The sequence below is a fragment of the Cavia porcellus genome, unplaced genomic scaffold (assembly GCF_034190915.1).
Source record: "Cavia porcellus strain 051 isolate PalLab524CR breed Dunkin Hartley unplaced genomic scaffold, mCavPor4.1 scaffold_12, whole genome shotgun sequence".
NCBI classification, from domain to species: domain Eukaryota; kingdom Metazoa; phylum Chordata; class Mammalia; order Rodentia; family Caviidae; genus Cavia; species Cavia porcellus.
Window position 1 is genome coordinate 53,251,996 of NW_026947495.1, and position 19,756 is coordinate 53,271,751.

The 19,756-nt window shown below is 38.3% G+C and overlaps 1 protein-coding gene and 1 pseudogene across 2 annotated transcripts in view; one reads left to right on the forward strand and one right to left on the reverse strand.

Annotated features, from left to right (window-relative positions):
- Positions 1-9,537, reverse strand: part of Grb14 (growth factor receptor bound protein 14) — a 127,015-nt gene extending 117,478 nt beyond the window's left edge. The window contains exons 1-2 of one of the 2 annotated variants that reach the window (XM_063259179.1): positions 9,131-9,537; positions 7,754-7,886 (exon numbers count right to left, since the gene is read on the reverse strand). In XM_063259179.1, coding sequence (XP_063115249.1) covers positions 7,754-7,886; positions 9,131-9,345 — 348 coding nt within the window. In that variant the 5' untranslated portion in view covers positions 9,346-9,537. The remainder of the gene's footprint in view (positions 1-7,753; positions 7,887-9,130) is intronic. The other variant, XM_063259180.1, reaches the window with a different exon arrangement.
- Positions 9,538-10,740: 1,203 nt separating this feature from the next.
- LOC100718350 (histone H3.3-like) lies at positions 10,741-15,283 on the forward strand (annotated as a pseudogene).
- The last annotated feature ends 4,473 nt before the right edge of the window (positions 15,284-19,756 follow it).

Consider the following 19,756-nt stretch of genomic DNA (forward strand, 5'->3'; position numbering starts at 1 on the left):
AAGCCAAAAGCATTTTGGACCCATGTCAGCTTCATATTCTAATCTTATACTCTGATTTCTAAACTGAAATGTCTGATTCTATTGCTAACTTTCACAGCTTGACCTGATCCCTCCCAGATTTGACTCTCTTTCTGGTATTGGAACCTTGACTTGATGCACTGTTTTTAACCTAACCAGACCCTCCTCTCGTCATCATCTCCATGAAGGTGGCTCTGGTGTTCCCTGCCCTAAGGAACTCCAAAAATATTCTTAGCAAAAGAGACGTGATGTCAATATGGGAATATGTGAATGGAAGTTAAGAAGAAACTCCTTGAGCCATAAGACCAAAGAAGGCTTCTGTCACTTTGTAAATATTAACACGAGAGTCTTTAGTGCTTCAAGAATTCTCAGAATCAACTGCTCTGAGAAAAGAGCTCTAAGAAGGCCCAGAACATGTAAGCATTAGTCTACTGTCTTATTACTCAGCAACAGTAAAGCAGTATTAAAAACCAGGTTTGCTGATTCCGCAGCCCAGTATCTTTCAGTCACATCACACTGACTCACATCTTCCATAGATGCAAGTTGTGTAAAGGAGGTTCAAGTATACTATTCTTTGGAGCTTTTGTGAGTTAAAAACATTGACTGGCCTGTCTACTTAACTACCACATATAGCACTCCATTTATGGAAAAAATTTATGTTAATAAGCCATTAATTTATTAATGATTTATTATTCTGCATTACAAGCATATGTAAACTGATTAAGACCTGTAATGGCTAATGCACTGTGTCAACTTGAGAAGTTTAACTAAGTGACTCAGAGGGGACCACAGTTCTTACTTTGTAAACATTCTGAGCCTGTGCAAGGGAAGGCATGGAGATGTTGTGAGTGCTACACTCATACTAGAGTATGTAGTCTATATACAGTATAAAGGAGGAAAACAGGCTTGTTCGTTTCCCTTTTCTGGTCTTGTTGCTTTTGCTGTCTTCTGCTGCCATGAAGTGTTGCTTCTGTGCCACACCATTGTGCCTTAGAGCCAGCTGATTATCAACTGAAACTTCTACGAACTGTGATCTAAATAAACTTTCCTTCCTTAATTTTGGGTGTTGGGTATTTTGTCCCAGCAACAACAGAAAAGTAAGTAATGCAAGAATATTCAACTTTCTATTTGTATTTACTTTCTTGATAGCTTTGAATATTAAAAGTGCTGACCAAAAAGGACAAGTAGTAAAGGATTTTCATGTCAGTTCTCTCATTGTTCGAAATGAACTCTGAACCCTTTTCTCTACTCCTCTGTGGTGGCAAAGGTTTATGATGTCTCCCTTGAGCTGTCCATTATGTAAAGTGCAGAAAACACAATCCCCAAGTCTGTTATTTCCACTGAAATAGACATAGTGTATACTTACACAACAGAATTTATTACTGTTCCATGAGATGACATTTTCCAAAGCAATACCATAAGACTGTTGAAATCTTTTCTTACCTTAACAAAGATTCACATTCATACTGAACCATGGAAGACTACAATTTTCCCTCTCTTGATACAACATAATATATGCCCACAGGGAAAACCAAAGTAGAAGCTAGGCTTTCAAAAAGTGAAAAGTAAAAGCACACTGAAAATAAAGATTCACTGTAAATGTGCCCTGTGAATTAACCAAAACTTGGAGGTAACCTTCAGGCTGAAAAAGCCTGATCCAAAAAATAGCTCTTCTAGGATTTAAATTCTAAAATAGGAAGAGACTGTTGTTTTTCCCTACCTATGAAGGTGACCAACATGAAATGGAAGGGATTCTGAGTTGGTAGCCCAATAACCAAAGTCTAAGGGATCTCACTAAGACATACTCTTAGGACAGTGGCCAGGGCAGCAGACCACAGCTGAGGGTAGCATTTCCTGTCTAATAAATATGCTTCCACTAAACTAAGTGAATGAAAATAAAGAAACGGAACATTAAGTAGTAGACAGGGTGTCAGACAAACCCATCTGTGGGTCATACATAAACATATTGACAAGAATTAATTTTTGAGCCCTATTTTTTTGTTTGAAATCTTTTATCTCAGCCCACTAGTTGTCTACCATTTCCCCCTTCTCTCTATATTCCATACCTACTAAACCTGTACCTCCGCACAGGAACCCTCCCCCCAAACCCTTGTTGAATGAACACTGGTGTAGGACTGCCTGCCCTCTTGGTCACAGCCCACTGCTAAGGGCTGAATACACCAGGATACTCTCTCACTCCAGATACAGACTCCAGTCAATGTCCAAGTACTGAACAACTATTAAGAGAAAACTTCCGGGATGGCTGCTGACAAGCAAGACAGCAGAGAAATATCAGAAAGTCTAGCATATATGCAAGGAGAAGCAGAGACTATGTGGTATGTGTGTGGGAGAACAAAAGAGAGTAAACAGAGAAAGCAGTTGCCTTGATTTCTGCTGACTTCCTAGTTCTCAATTCCAGTCTCTCATGAGACATTGAACTTTTGGCCTCCAGGGACTAAAACATAATAACCTTTCAGGTTAGTTCATTTAAGGCTCTATTTGCTCCAAATAATCAATAGATCACAAAAATAACAGCTAAAGTCCATTTGTACTATGCCAAGCTATATTTAACTACAGTAAATGAATTTGTCCACAGTTTTGAAAGGTCACACTGACAGAGCCTTAAAGTAGTAGAGAACAAGGGTAGCACTTGTACATATGAGAAAGAGAAAATGTACCAGAAGTCAAATTCCTCTGTTCTTCCCCAGGACTAGTTTTATAAGAGATCCAAGTATTCTGCTGACGGTGGTTTAGTGACCACATTTTGAAAAGCACTGCCCTAAAGCCCATTTTAAAAATCTACAAAAATCTGAACATTTTAAAATTTTTCTCCAAAAAAAAAAATAAAAAGATACTCATCAAATAACAGCATTCAAAACTAGAAAACTATTGTTAGAAAGATGAATTTGTTTGGAATTCTAATAAGAACAAGTATTGTTTCTACTGTTCTTTCTGCATATATATTTGCATTTCATTTCACATTAAATGAGATTTTTGTAAAATAGCTTGGAGGGCTTAAATGCAATTTATGATGTCCTTTCCAGCTGAAAATGAATTCAAAGTTCCAACAAGCTAATTCGAAGACTTTGAAACATAACATTGTATAATTTGAGGATTTCATGTGCCATTCCAACTGAGAAAATTTGATTATGGATGGTTTTAAATGACACCAAGGAATTACTGTTATTCTTGTTAGGGAATAATGGTATTTGCGGTATATTTTTAAAATCTCAGTCTTCTGAGATGCATGTAAAACTAGATAGGCTTCCAGTGAGATATTCAGGATTTAACTAACGTACTTCAATAACAAATATAAATTTGAAATAGGAATAAATGAAATAAATGTGGTAAAAATCCTGATAACTGCCAAGTCTGGAAAATTGAGAGTAGGAACAAACTGTCTTTCTTTCTACTTTAATGCATATGAATATATGAGAGTTCAGTCAATGTGGCAGTCAACCAGATTCCTTTTGGACCACACATACAGCTTCTGCACATACAAACTGGGTTAAGTACTGGTATCACAAAGGAATGACATAAGAGACCTTTGTGAACAGAGATATATTTATCTTTTGAAAGACCCTGGCACACTAGAGGAAGCAGAAATCAAAGGCAGAGCACATGGAAGACTAATTTCTTAATTATTTGAAAGACATTCTTTATTTTTCTGAGACCTACAAGATCACAAAGAAGGCTACATCGCTATAGAATAGACAAGAAATAGTGTTGTGAAGCAAAGCATAGACAAACATAGTATTCCTTTGATTTCCCTTCATCTGAATTTTGAGAACATGAATAAATCACTTCCAATTTTTACACATTCATTTTTAAATCTTAAAATGTAGATAACAGACATACTTGCTATTTCTTTGTTCTTGTAAGATAATAACCAATGGACCGTAGACTATGTATAAAAAGCTGGTTATGAATGATACTAATAAATATTACTTCATATAACCAATTATAGATTTTTTTCATATAAGTTTTATGGATATTGACATGGAGGAAAAAATAAAAGGCTATACAGCTATATTCAGGGGGAAAAATTAAGAGAAATTCCAAATTCTTAGAAGAATATTTACAAATAGCATTTGTCACTCCTGATTTTCTTGCATAATGGGTAGAGCTGTACCTAACAACACTGATATACATTTAATACTTACACTACATTGACAGCTCTTGCTGCTTCAGAAGTTACATATTTCTACTACTGAATACTTAAGAAATTCAGATTTCAGATCCTGGTTATGCCACTTTTAGCTACATGGCATTTCTAAGACTTAATGTACGTACCACTAAATAAAAGGAATTAGACTAGAAAAATATCATTCCCAATTTAAAAATTCCATGGCATAGTTTTTAACAGGGTTTAACATGTTCCTTCAGTAGTTCAGAGCAGCCCAGCTATAAGACATACGAATTATGGCCCCATCATGAACATGTTAATCTTTAAGATGCTCCGAGCTTTTATTCTCAATTAGTTGTACAATAGAGACCTGAGAAGCAATTAATTAGAATTCCTTCATAAGCTGTGTCCAACTATAAAATTTAGCAAAGGAAAATATTTGAATTTGCATTAGTCATTTGCTCATTGCTGAAACAAAATACTTGCAATTTAAAGGAAGAGAGGTTTATTCTAGCTCAGGGTTTTGGGAGATTCTGCCCATGGCTGCTGGCTCCAAAGTAGAAATGATATGGTGGAAAGGCATGGCAAAAGGAAGCTGCTCACCCTAGCCTAGGGCAGCCAGAAGCACAGAGAGAAGAAAGGAAACAGAGACCAAAATATACTCTTTCAGTTCATGGTCCCAGGGACCCAGTCCCTCTGATCTGGCCCCACCTCTGAAGAGGAGATTTCTAGGAGACATTTTAGACCTAAACTGTTAGAAAGTTTATTATTAAAGGATGATTTTCGAGCACTTCTCAATCAGAATTTAGAAAGTAAAAGAGATGAAATCCATAATGCAAGCCATTTTTAATATATGTATGTCATTTTCTGACCCATGCACACAAAGAAAGATACATTTTAAATCTGCATTATTGGAAAACATAAAAAATAGGCTTAGGATTATATGTAATCAGTACTGTAACAAAAGAGGATGAATAATACAGAACTTCATTCTAGCCCTCCCTTTAAAAATAATACTGAAAGCCAATAGTGTTATATACTTTGGACTATTTCATTTGCAAAAAAAGATAAAGCATAACTTATTTGTGGCATCAAAGTCTCTTGCCACTTAGGTATTATGTAAGGATCTCAAATTATTTTTTAAAATGGCCTATAAAATAGTTTTGGACTATAATTTTGAAAGGCAAATGAAATTTATTATTTTCAGTCTACAGTCTCTCAAATAGTCGTTTACTTGTAAATAACAATTGTTCATTTTTTCTATGGAAAGAAAAAAATTCTAAAATGACTGGAATGGTTAAATAAAACAAATGAAAGAGAATAAAAAGAAAAGAGATATCTCCTACAGTTTTCAATCATAACAATATTCATTGGAATAAGGTATAGTGCAATCACATACAATCATTTACATCATCTCAACTGAAAAAGAGGTAATTGGGTCAGAAATACTATCTTGCAAAGATATGTGTGTCACAAAGATACGGAGCTTGGGGAAATTACTGACAGAGTCATTTATTCTCACACCCTCACTCGTTCCAAAGCACTGAGCTTGTAGAAAGGAATAAAAAGCATAAGGATCAGTTTTAAATGCAAAATCTACACAGGGGAAAAAGGAAACAGAAAAGAAAGTAAAATGGACCTTGCTCCTTCACAACACTGAGATATCCTTCCCTTCTACGCTTCCTAACCCTTGGTTCTAAAAAGAGACTGGTGAAGAGGACTCTGGTAAGGTGGGAGCACTGCTTAAGTCCCTTAGAAGGCACACCAGGACTGCCTTGTAAGGGTGGACACAGCACGTAGGCTGAATCAGAGTCCTACTGGGCCAATAATAACGTATCATCATTTTCTGCCCTGAAAAAAACTCTGATCTGAAAAAAAAGAAAGCTTTTATTTCCTGTAATGTCCTACTCTCATCTGATGACTCTGCATGCTGAGACTCTTCAAGCATATTACTATCTTGACCCTGATACTTACCCTATCACCCTTCCACAATCTCAGTCTGTTTCTACTGTGTTAATGTACCAAAATTTGCCAATCAACACATCTCTTCTTAGGCTTGGAATTCTATTTTCATCCACAAAATTAAAATGACAGTCAGTACCGACTTATTTCTATTCCCCTCCACTGTTCAACCATTCCCCTCTCCTATCCCAAATCAAACCCCACTTAGGTAAATACCTTTCAGGTGTCAGTTTTGTTTAGATGGTGCTTTAGGTGGTGCAGGATAGTATAAGCAACACAGTAGGCCCTGCATAATTAGGAGAATTACCTATTCAGTTTCCACAGATATCTATTCTGTCACCATCAGGCATTTCCTTTTTTCCATTCAATGACGGCAATCCAGAATCAACTTTTCCCCCCATATAACACAGAGTCAGATCTATCCCTACTTCCATCTTATATGCTCACCTAAAACACAGACTATCAAAGGGAATGCGTGCTTCAGTAAAGTTGTTTATAACTTGGGATCTGACTTCAAATCTCATTTTGATAATAAAGCATTCAAGAATCCTTTCTATCTTCCCAATGAAAATTATAGTCCAACTATAATTCAAACTCCTATACTCCTTAAAGTATATACCAGGTTCCATCAAAACACATTTTTTGCTGTTTCTATTGTTGCCAAGAATTCATCTGCTTCCTAGGGTATTTTTCTTCATCCTTATTATCTCCAATACACATCAGAGATAATAAAAGTATGGAAGAAGGGAAGAGCACAACAGATGGAAAAAATAATCAATTGTCTTCTCCCCTCTCTCTCTGATGATTAACCTTGTCCTCACTAGGAATATCTGGCTGCTTAATTTTGCTTCTCCCCTTGTAAGAACAAATACATGTTGCCAAGTGAATATTGTCTGTTTCTGTGCTCAAAACTGGAAGGAATTATATGACAAGAGATTAATCATTCTATGATACACTGATTTTTTTCCTGAAATGTGTGTGTATGAGTCCCTTCTTAGTTACTTGGTTATTATAATCTAATTTGCATAAATCAGTCTCAAACTAGAAACCTGAAAAGAAATAAAAAATAAAAATAAAGTCTGTCTTCTAATCACCACTTACAAGTCATACCATCTACAGCTAGAGCAGCCAAACTGTAGAAGTTACCCAAATTAAGTAGGTACTTTGACCCTAAACTCCAATTACTTTTTATCAAATTCACTGCATTCCTTTCCTTTTGCAAATGAAGCTGACTTGGAGGAAGCATGAATCTGAGAGAAAATACTAAAGAAACCAGACAGTCCCCTTCTTACCCCACTCCCACTGCCCTACCCACTTCCAATTCCTGATTTACAAGTGAGACTCTAGGATCACATATAACTCTCTTACCTATCCAGCTCGTGGCAACAGTTTCTAGGCATTGTAGTTTGCTGTTCTCTCTTTTAACCCATCTGTTCTTTTAACTCATTGGAAAACCCTAAGAAGTAACTTTGAATATTCCCATTATAGAGCTGAGAAAACTGAGGCCCTAAAAAGAAAGCAATCCCAAAGGTCTATGTCACTCAATAGTTATTTTAAATAGGCCATACTAATCTTTTGGCAAATATTGTAAGCTACTGAAAATCATAACTACTTAGACATTTGAATTAAAAAGCTTAGAATGCATACCTGTTTTTTCTTTGAATTTGCTTTGGGAAACAGCCCTGTGGACAACACAGATGTACATGGAGAACAGCATAGCTCAGGAAAAGGATTTGGAATAGACGGCATTTCCAGAACATCAAGATCTTTCTTTTTTCTCCTACACCAAGGGAACATAGGATGTAATTTACATAAAACAGCATGTAAAATATAATTGCTGTCAGGATTAAGAAGCGTTGTTAAGGCCAACACACACCACTCAGCAACAATGCTAATATAACAAGTGTAAAGGAAAGGCCTGTGTTGTACTTTCTGTGGATCAAAATAAAATACATTAATTGATATGGGAAAGTCTATAGTGCTATCTTTATTTCTTCTTTTTTTTAACCTTTAAAAAATTCAGCAGAAGTGGATACTCCATTTTCTGAACTCTTGATAATTTTCCTGAAGCAGCAATATGAACTATTACAAATATTACTGTAAAAATTATCCTGAGCATTTAGGTATTGTTATGCATCCATTAAATTGACAAAGTCTTAAGAGTTACATGAATTCATCCCTATATTTTACTAATCACTTTTGGGAGTTATGGTTTGTTCATTAGAGCTGTGGTTCATCTCACTTCAAATTTCATTCACAACGTTGCCTATACACGGTCTGCTGGTTTTTCAAGTGCTTTTATAGATACTAAACAGCAAAGCAGTGTTTTTAAGGAGGTAAGTTAATAGAACTTGCCAGTATAAATGTACTCTTGTCGGTCGGAGAGTACTTTTAACTTCACAAACGTCAGAGCACTCAGAAAATCTGAAGAAAAAAAGTAGTATTTAAACGTCTGAATATAAAGGACATAGACTTTGTACTGGTGTAGTCCTTTTTTTCCTTTCCTAAAGTATGTGCAACTCTAAAGGCACGTGGTATTGAATGCTGTAGAGATTGGGAAACCTTTTAAAGCCTCTATTCTTTCCTGCTGAACACCAAAGACTGTTCAAATGTCAAACCATGCTCTGTGTCTCCAGGGTCGCTCTGAGAGTATGTGGGTGGTGAACTCTATACGCTTCGATTTTTTAAATATATCAAACAAAAACGATTATTTATTTTTCTAACAATGCAGGGCCAATAAGCAGCAGCAGATTGTGGTCAACCTGGAGTTTGGCCTCCCAGTTCACACCCATAGACAGAGGCGACACAGGCTGAGCTCTCAATGCAATGGTGATGCTATTTATAAAGAGGCGATGCGAGATCGCAATGTCCCGCTGCCGCGGTGGGAGCCAGCTCAAAGGGAATTGTCTTCGAGACTTTCACAAACTTGGCCCGGCCCGGGACGCCCGGCTCACCCCTGGGCCCGCCCCCTCACCCGGCCGGCCTCAGAGCCGGCGGGACGCTCCCGCGCCGCGCGGTGCCTACCTGTGCGCGGCCGCGCCACGGAGCCCGTCCGGAGCGGAGAGCAGCGTCCGCGCGGGCAGCCCGGGGGTCGGGGCCGGGACCCGGGCCCGGGCCGTCGCGGGGCCGTGGGCGTCGCCCTTCCGCGGGGCAGCGCCGTGCACCTGAGCGGCGGGCGGCGGGTCCCGGGCAGCTGCCCGGCCCGCGGCGCTCTGCCCATCTTGCAGGGAAGTGGTCATGGTCGCTCGACGAGGGTCTCGGGCGTCATGGACAGCCGGGCGAGAGGGGAGAAGGAGACCGGAGGACTGGAAGCGAGGTGCCGGCGCGGCAACCCCAGCGCCGCGCTGCAGGTGCGGTGGCGTCGCCGCTCGCGCTCCGGGCCCGCGGCTCGGTCTCTCGGCCGAGCAGCGTGAGAGGCGAGGGACGGGGGAGGGGCGGCCGAGGAGGGCGGGGGAGCGACGCGGGGAGGGGCGGGGGAGGGGCGGGGGGGCGCTGGCGCGCGGGCGCGGCGCGGCGCGGCGCAGCGCGGAGGGGGCGGGGAGCGCGTGCAGCCCGGGGCGCTCGCGGCGCTGGCGTGGGTCCCTGCGGCCCGCGCCCAAGGTGGGCGTCCGAGCCGCGCTGATCCGGGGTCCCGGTGCCGCCAGAGACGGGACTGAGCCGAGCTGGGCTCCCGCTGGGTTCCCTCGGGGTCAGCCGCCGTGGACAGCGCGGTGGCAGCGCCCACCCTTGCCCCGCGCGCGTTCTTCTTGCTGGGGTGCCGGGAGCGCCTCAGCTGTCGCCTGGCGCCATGACGGCCCTCAGGCCCGGGCTGGGGAGCGGGATCTAGGCTGCCCCGGGCCCCGCGGCCAGAGACGGGTGGGGGGCGAGGCGGGAGCCGCGGGCCGGCACTGTAGAGAAGTACTGGGATCGTGCGACTTGTCAAAGGCAAAGCATGAGTAAACTCGAGAGTGTCTGAATTAGAGCTGTTAACGTTCTTGCAATGAGAGCAACTTCCAGTTAATGACTCCCCACTCTGCTTTGTCGTGTTCGACCCTGCCAACAGCGCCGTAAATTAGAGGTTTACCTCATTTTACACGGAAGGAAATGGAGGCCCACAGCCTTGGAGTACCTGGCCCAACACAGGCTATCCCTAGTGCCATCAGATTCAAGCCTGGAAGCCTCCTACCCCAAGCCCAGGCTTGGGACTCAGTAGTTCTCAGTTCTCATCCTTCAAGACGCCGCCACTCTGCCCCGACTGTGGCAGATGCTTGCTCTTCCAGGAAGTGTTCCTGTCACCCCAAACACAGCTGAGGATTTCCACATGTTTCACGCACTCCTTGTTCTTTGACCAAATTAGGTAACATCTGCCCCTGGTATTTGTTTCATCAGGTTTTGTTAACCTCTGCCCCGGGAAAGGTAAACACGGATTCCTGAAAAAGCTTTCAACCCGCTCGCCAGCCCGCGCATCATCCGGACTAGGGCACCATACCAACCGCTGGTGCCCCCCAGAGGGCGCTGATTTCTTGGAGGACTCTTGGGATACTCCTTGAAGGGACCAACCAAACCATTCTGTCAGACAATTCAAGGCATCCAACCCTTCATTTTCCTAATGTTAAAATTAAGGTCCAGGAGAGAGTGGGAGTTACCTGAGTCACATGGAAGTTGTGCTCTCCAAGGTGCTTTTTGCAATGCAGTGGCCAAGCCAGCACAAAACGGTTGGTCCCTCGAGAAAGTGAATACTGTTTATCATGATGATAGCTAACATCTATTGAGGGTACATGCGAGGAAAATTACGATCTGAATTCTATGTGAAAGAGTTTACTATAAAAGCAGACATGTGTACTGAGGTCATTCCAGCAAAATCAAAATGAGGAATGTGTTTGCAAATGACTTGAAGTAAGTAAAGAAGGCCAGGGACTTAGCGCCACAGCGCCTGCCTCGCAAGGACAAAGCCCTCCGTGTGTTTCCTGGTACCAAAAGAGAAAAAGAGGACTAAAAGAAATAAGGAAAGAATAAACTTTAGTCATCATTAGCTTGATTTATCCAAAACTCTTGCAGACATTTCTCGTAAGAATGATAGGGTTTGAGCATTCTAACAGCAGAGTTAATGGCTAAAGTAGGTTCCTTCCCACACCCAACAACTTTCTCTCCTAAACCCCCCACACACAGATAACCTGGAAAGGCTTTCCTTTTCTTGTTGGAGAAAAGAATACATGGATACTCTATATCTTTGGAATCACCGGAAATACAATGTCCTAATTGTGAATCCTGCTACACTTGACATCATCTCTTAAGCTCCAGGAAGAATATGCACTGATTGGAAAGAGAAACCAGTTGTGTTTCCCCTCTCCAGGCATTCTCATTTTTAGTGACAATCCAGAGAGAATCCATTTGCAGACTTTAAACTTCTCCGCTAACCTCCATGGGTAGAAATTATAATGTCTGTTGTGACAGAGAGACAAAAACACCAAATGATCAGGTATCTGAGAATGAGAGTCTAGTCGTCCTGTAGGCATTAAATATTGAATTTAATACTACTAGTACCTTGAGAAACTATCAAGAGTTATTAAAATTATGTCACTCAGGTTTTTTGAAGCAAACCCACAAGTTTTTGTGTCCAAGAGGCTAATAAGAAATGATTCTAAATAAAAGACAGTGCAGACCCACACAGGCAATTACTGAGAGATTATTTCAGATTTCCCTGTCCCTAACTGACTGAGATGTCTGGAACATGAAGCAGATATGTTGTACCAAAGAGCAGTACCATGCCCCTGGGTGAATGAGTTCCCTTTTGACTTAAGCCTGTAAAATTTCTTTCTCTCTCTGTCTCTCTGTCTGTCTCTCTCTCTCTCTTTCTTTCTGTCTTTCTCTCTCTTCCCCCCCCCACCTCCTTCTTCCCCACCAAATCTAATTTCTTAACCCTCTGTATAGGAAAACTTAACACACATATGAAAAGGTTCACAGACCAAAAACAAACTAAAAAGGAAGAAACACCAAGGTCAGGTCATGAAATGGTTATGATCAGCTCTACAAGTGCTCCTCCAAATCAGGTTTTTATAGTAATTAAATCCTTCTGTATAGTCATAGGCTATGTAAGTATCCTTGAACACAACAAATTTTGTACACTTATCTTGGTGCATTTCTGGAAGGTACCCATGTAGGAGTGGCAGTGTAGGGTCATGATGTATGTAAGTTCTGCTTTAGTACATACTGCAAGTTTCCCAGATTGATTTACCAACGCATCACCACCAGAAATTCGTAACATTCTCAGGTTTTTACATTCTTGACACTTAGCAAATCATTAGCATTTTCAAGACAGGTATTCTGGTGATTGCATAGCAGAATCTCACTGTGGAATCTGACTTTTTTCGTAACTGAAATTGTGTACTTTTTCTTGGGTTTGTTTGTTATTTGGATAGCCTCTTTTTAGAAGTAGCAATTCAAATCTTTTGCCCATTTTTATAATTATTTATATTTTTAGAATTCATTTATAAGTTTTTATATTCTAGTTACCAACACTTTGTTGGTTATGTCTTCTAAGTATCTTCTCCCATTCTGGGCCTTACTATAAATGCTATCTCCTGATAATGAGTTTACAGATAAAATATAGCCAAATTTATCTATTTTTATCATGATTATATTTTAAATATCATAACGAAATTTCCTCTTACATTAGTAAAGGCAAAAACTTACATTTTTGCCTTTGCTATTTAAGTGTGATCCACCTGAACTCAATTTTTTTATTAAGTTGTGAAATATACAGATTACTTTATTTCTTCAGTATAAACAGATAATGTCTCATCCACTAAAAATACTATCCTTACAATGTGTAAATGACTATCAAATTCAATTATCTGTCTATACATAGGTCTGTTCTGAGCTGTCTTTTCTATTATGTTGATTTATTTATCAATATTTATGCCAATATCACATTGCTTTAATTGCTATGATTTATAACCAGTGTTAATATAGAGTAAAGGAAAGCTTTTCATCCTGTTCTTCTAGATTATCTAAAAGTTAGCTTCTGTACTTTCACAAAGACTTAGTGAGCTTTTTATTGGGCTGAATTATAAATCAGGTTAGGGAGAAATAATGTTTTTTTAGTTAAAGTCTCAATACAAATAATTGTCATTTCCTTCTATTTACTTGAGTCTTTAATTTTTGGTAATGATTGCTTTATGCTTCTCTACGTAGGTATCTTGCATATTTATTGTTAAGCATATTCTTAGATACTTGATATCTGTATGCTGTTTTGGATAATTTTTTAAATTTTATTTTCTATCATTCATTGTAATGAGAAAACCAACTGATTTCTGTGTATCTTTATTCACATAGTTGGTTTTACATATTAACTCTAAACTTTAGGATTGTGAATTCTTTAATTTGTTTTTGCTCTATGTGTTCTGTTTTTGCTTTATAGAGCTTAAGGCTATATTCTAGGGCTAAATTTTAGTGTACTATTTTATAAATTTAGAACAACTGGGATTCTTTAACAAACTGAAGCATTTAACATTTTGAGGTATCTTTCATCTCTTCTCATTTTCTGCCTTTGAGTCTTTGGCTCCTGTGAATATTGTTTGGCTGATGTTTTATTGTACACCTTTGTCAATACTTTTCACTATCAATAGTTTTGTATCTTTGTGTCTTGGACGTGTTTTTTTGTAAATGAAATATGCTTAGGGCTCTTTAGTAGGTCTTGCATCCAATCAGATAGTCACTGCTTTTATTGAAAGCTCTTAGACATTTTGGTTTAAATATACTAATCCCACTGAACACTGTCTCCTTGCCCAGCCAATTCTCTGTTGCCATTTCCTTTCTTTCTTGTCTTTGTTTTGGATTATTTTGTTACTTGTTCCTCCACATCCATCCCTTGGTGACCCATTTGTTCCATCAGATTTACTTTCCATCCCTCTCCACCTTGCTCTAGGCCCCACGAGGTTCTACTTTCTGAGTGACAACAAAGTACTTTCTGACTGTCTCACTTGTGGTTTGGTTTGTTGGGTGACCCATGCCAGCAGGAGGTTGAACAGTAGGAACAAGATGAAGTTGGGAAACTTTTTCTCTTCTGTTCCTCCCTTCCAGGTCACATGATTTTTCTCCTTCAGAGTGACCCACTACCTGTGCAATGTTGCCTGGCTCTCTGTGTGTAACCTATAGGAAATGAGGCTCAGAACTGTACCAGTGCTAATGCTCTGGATGTGGTTTATTGCATGAGTAACTGCACAATGTTTTACATATGTGCATATAAGTCTTTTTCCATTCACCAGTCGGCAGACATTTGCATTGTTGCCACTTTTTGACTATTGCAAACAGTGCCCCAATGAACCTTTGTGTGCTAGTTTTTACTGGACCTTTTCCTATGAAATTGTCAGGTAATGTGGCGACTGTGCTTCATCGTTTGAAGTACTGCTACATTGTTTTCCAGAATGTCTGCACCATTTCAGTTTCCCAGCACCACTGTATGAGAGTTCCAGCACATGTTTTGGGGGCTAGCCTCAAACCACAACAATGTCACCCCTGACGCCAGCGCTGCCACTTGCTCGTGAGCGCTAGCTAAAGAAAAAGTGGGCAAAGAGACCCGGTACCCTGGCTCGTATCAAGCGAAATGCCTGTAAATCCACCAGTGGTAAAGCACCGAAGAAATAATTGGCTACAAAAGCCGCTTTTAAGAGTGCGCCCTCTACTGGAAGGGTGGAGAAACCTCATCGTTACAGGGCTGGGACTGTGGCACTCTGTGAAATTAGGTGTTATCAGAAGTCTTCCGAATGGCACAAACTCACTTTCCAGCGTCTGGCTCTAGATTTTGCTCAGGATTTCAAACCAAATCTGCGCTTCCAGAGTGCAGCTATCAGTGCATTGCAGGAAGCAAGTGAGGTCTCTCTGGTTGGCCTGTTTGAAGATACCAACCTGTGTGCCATCCGTGCCAAATGTGTAAGTAACAATTATGCCAAAAGACATCCAGCTATCACGCCACATTCATGGAGAGTGTGCTCAAGAGTCGGCTATGGTGGGAGACGTTACATGCTCAAAAAATATTTTTCTCTTCTTCCTGGTATTAGTAGTTTTGAATGTTAGATGTTTTCCCTCCGTGGGGTCAAAAGATATCTAAGTACACAATTGTGAGTAGAAAACAGCATACAGAAATCAGGTATTGACAGTTTTTTATTTTCATCTGTGTGTGAAATTTTAATATTCATGTGGGGGTGTAAAAATCTGTTAAATTTCTCTGGCTAATGCCAGCATTTTTTTTTTTTTTTTTTTTTTTTTTTTTTTTTTTTTGGAGTCAAGGTCTCACGGTGTAATTCAGGCTGTCCTTGGGCTCACTTTTTAGCCCAGGCTGGTCTCGATCTTGTGGTGATCCTCCTGTCTTAGCTTCTTGAGTGCTGGCATTATAGGAGTGCACCACCATGCCAGCTTCTTGGATTTTTTTAATAAACAAGTAAATTTCTTATTGATGGGGGAAAAAGTTCCAAAATCTCCATATCCTAGCGCTGATTTTCTGTCATTTTGGTTGTAGCAACTCTAGCATCCCATTATGGTTTTGTTTTTGTTTGCCATCCTGAGACTGAACCTAGGACTTAAGACATACTAGCCAGGTGTTTTACCATTGAGCTGTATAGCTGCTTTATTTATTTATTTATACTCATTATTTAGTCATTTTATATTGAGACAGAGTGTCATTAAGTTACTCAGGCTGACTTTGAACTTGCCATTTTCCTGTCTCAGCCTCCAGAGTATCTGGGATTACAGGTATGTACCACTATGCCATTATGATTTCTGTTTGCATTTCCCAGATAGCTAATGATGTTGAGCATCTTTTCATTTGCCTCCTACCACTTGCATGTCTTCTTTGGAGAAATTTCTGTTGAGGTCTTTTGCGCATTTTTAGTTAACTCATTTATACTTTTATTATTAACTTTTTCCTTTATACATTATAAAAACAAGTCTCCTGTCAAATTTATGACTTGCAAATATTTTCCCTTACTCCAACATTTTCCTTTTCAGTTTCTTTATGACACCTTTCAATCACAAAAATTTTAATTTTAAAGAAGTACAATTTATTTTTCTCTTTTGATGCTTGTGATTTCAGTGTTATATCTAACAAATATCATATGGTGTCATGTCTAACAAAGTCACAATGATTAACCCCTACATCTTTTTCTAAGGATTTTGTAGTTTGGGTCTTACTTTTAATTTTATGATACATTATAGTTAATATTTGTATAATTAGGAAGAAAGGGCCTAACTTCATTATTTTTCATATCAGCATCCAGCTCCACAGCATTATTTATTGAAAACACCATTTCCCTTTAAATTTCTTGTACTTTTTCCAGAATGTAAGTTACTATAAACATGAGGTCTTAATTCTATGTTCTGAACTCTAGTCTGTTCATGTGTCTGTTCTTAAGCCATTTCATAACTATTTTTATTTTTGTAATTTTGTAGTAAGTTTTGAAATTTCAAAATCAAGAATTGTGAGTCTTTCTATCTTCTGTTTCAAGATTATTTAAACTTTTCTAAAATGGAAGAGGACAAAGAAATAGAGGGTAATGGAAGAGAGAGGAAAGGGATGTAAATATAATTAAGACTTGTTATGCACATGTGAATGTCATCACTGTACACTGCAAACATGTACTAATAAAAATAATTTTTTTCAAAAAAACATTTTTAAATCATTCTAGGATGTTTGAATTTCCTCATAAATTTTAGGATAGATTGGTCAATTAATACAAAGCAACTGGATGAGATTTTGGTGGAGATTGCAAGGAACCTGTGGCTTGGGCTGCAGAGCATTTCTCTCTAAAAGTAACATTAAGTCTTCCAATCCTTTCTTCTTATTTAGGCCTCTAAGTTTATTTCAACATTGTTTTGTAATCTTCAAGTTTTAAATGTATAATTTTCCATTCATTTATTTCTAGGTATATTATATTATTTTGTTCTTTTTTATATCATTGTAAAACTAATTATTTCCTTATATTTAATTTTCAGATCACTTGTCACTAGTTCATAGAAATAAAACTGATTCTTTTTGTGTATTGATTTTGTATCCTGCAACTGTGATGATCCTGGTTAGTAGTTCTAATACTTTTTGCTACATTTAGTAATGTCTCACAGCTTTCTAAATATAAGACTGTGTCAACTCCAGACAGACAATTTCAGTTCTTCCTGTCCACTGTAAAAACTAGTTCGACACAGTCTGTTCATGATTGCCTGGGTTAGAACCTCCATTATAATGTTGAATGAATGTGGTCAAAATAAGTATTATTGTCTTTTTTCTGACCTCAGGAAGAAAACATTCAATCTTTAAGTGCTAAGTATGTTATCAGCTACTGGTATCTCATAAATACTCTTTATTAAGCTGAAAGGGTTCCCTTCTAGTGATGATCATTGAGTGTTTTTTATTATAAAAATGTTCTGGATCTTGTCTAACATTTTTACTTCTCACCTTCTGATTTAAAAATATCTTTGTTGGGGCTAAGAATTTAGCTCAGTGGCGTAAGTGCCTGCCTGGCGAGCTCAAGGTCATGAGTTTAATCCCCGGTACAAAAAAATTTTTTTTAATTAAAAACTAAAAATAAAATCTCTTTGTTGACTATAAAATTATTGGCTGATGGTACTTTCTTTCTACACTTTGAATCCATCTTCCTAGTCTTCTGGCATTGCTTATATTGGGAAATCAAACGTTAGTCTCCCATTTGTTGTGAAAGTAAGTTGTCCTAACAGATTAATCATATGCTTTTTTTCTTAGAATTTTTTTAGCAGTTTTATTGTTTTGCAACTAGTACAGATTTCTTTTTATTATTCTTGCAGTTTATAAGTATTCTTGAGTCTTTGACATAATATTTTTGTCAATTTACAAATGTTTTCAACCATTATCTCTTTGAATAGTGCCTTTTTTCCTCAAATTTTCCTTTTCTAATGATATTTAATTTATATTAGTATACAATATTACTGTGTTCTTGCATTTTTACCTCAAGTAAAAATTCCTATTTCCTATGCTTATTATTAGTTTTTGTTTTGTTTTGGTCTTTTTCATTTTTATCAGTACCAGGGATTGAACTCACAACTGCCTGCTTGCAAGGCAGGCGCTTATGCTACTGAGCTAAATTCTCAGCCCTTTGTTTTGTTTTTCTCACAGATCTTTCTTCAGCTAAGTCTGAGGGGTTAATAAACTTATTCACTGGTACATAATTTTAGTTATATTTTTAGTTTTTAAAGAACTACTTAAATTCTTAATTTTGTCTCGTCTTCTTGAGAAAAATAAGGTTTCAATTAAAATATATGTCTCATAGCTCCAATATTTAACACTGTGCTCTGTTTTTATTGTCTACTTTTTCTGATGGATTTTATTTATGTCATGTTGTCTTTTTGAGCACTTCGTTATTTATTTTTATTGTTTCCCTGACATTCTAAAGTAATTTTTAGAAATAATGAGAAATCTTAAATGATACTAGTTTCCTTTAGAAAGATGTTTCTGCCAGATTTGTGGACTCACTAGGAATCTGGAGTTGCCTCATCTACAGATGACTCAAAGCTAAACTCTAGGTCCTCTAAAGACTTAACCTACTTGTTGTCAGCTGGTGAAGGCCTTATTGTATGGAACCAATCTCTTGCAGACCATATTAATTGTCCTCTGTTAAAAGTCCAACCTCTCAAACAGCCATTTTAAATACTCTTTGAGCCTAATAGAATGTTACTTCTAGGAACAGTAAGTGGGTTGATTGGGAAAGCTACCTGGGAATAAATTCGTAAGAATTTATTCATTATTCTTCTGATACAAACTTCAAATTCTCAGTCTGCTTCATGTAAAAATTTTAGCATTTTTATGTATACCAGTAATGCCCTAATTAAGCCCTTTACGTCTTGGTAATATTCGGTATGTTAGTGAGTTGTAAATTTCCTTCCTCCTGTGCGCTTCTTGTAGCATGAAGAAATTCAAGGCTCTAAAATTGTCATTTTAACACTTTTATGAGCTACAAGCAGAAGAAAATCATTTTTTAAATTGAAAACCGCATACTTCCCTAGGGATTGAGCTTTATTCTCCAATCCAGAAAGCTCAACTTTTACTGTATGCTTCTCAGCAGATGTGTGTATGCCTGCCTTTATTAGCTCCAAACTGCATGCTCTTAGGCCTCTAAGCTCCAAATGGCTCTTCATGATTCTTCCACCCAATAAATGTAGCTATTTACTGTCTCAACTTTGATTACTTTCAATGACTGGAAATAATTCTTTTTTCATTTTTTGGGGGGGGGAGGATGATTAGTTATCTCGTATTTTAAAGAGCAATCCCAGTTAAGTCCATGAAATAACTAGCCTTTGATGAATATATAAAGGAGAACCAGGATTAGATTTTAAATAGATAAAAAGAAGTAAAAACAAAATGATTGGGATAGTATCAAGATAAAATAGAAATAAAAATCCACTGAAATAATATTCTGTAGGAACCAATAATCTCAAGCAAACCATTTTAAATCAGCAGTGTGCCACTGTGTTAGACCTAAGGAAATAAGAGAGTATATCTAAAGAAATGCTAATATATTCCTTCTTCTCTCCAGATTCTCTTTTGGCTTCAAGTTCTAAGGATGTTGAATTTTCCAAGGAAACAGAATATACCTGCAAAATTCAAACACTTATGTAAGAAAACTCAGTGTTGTTATTTTACCCCATTTA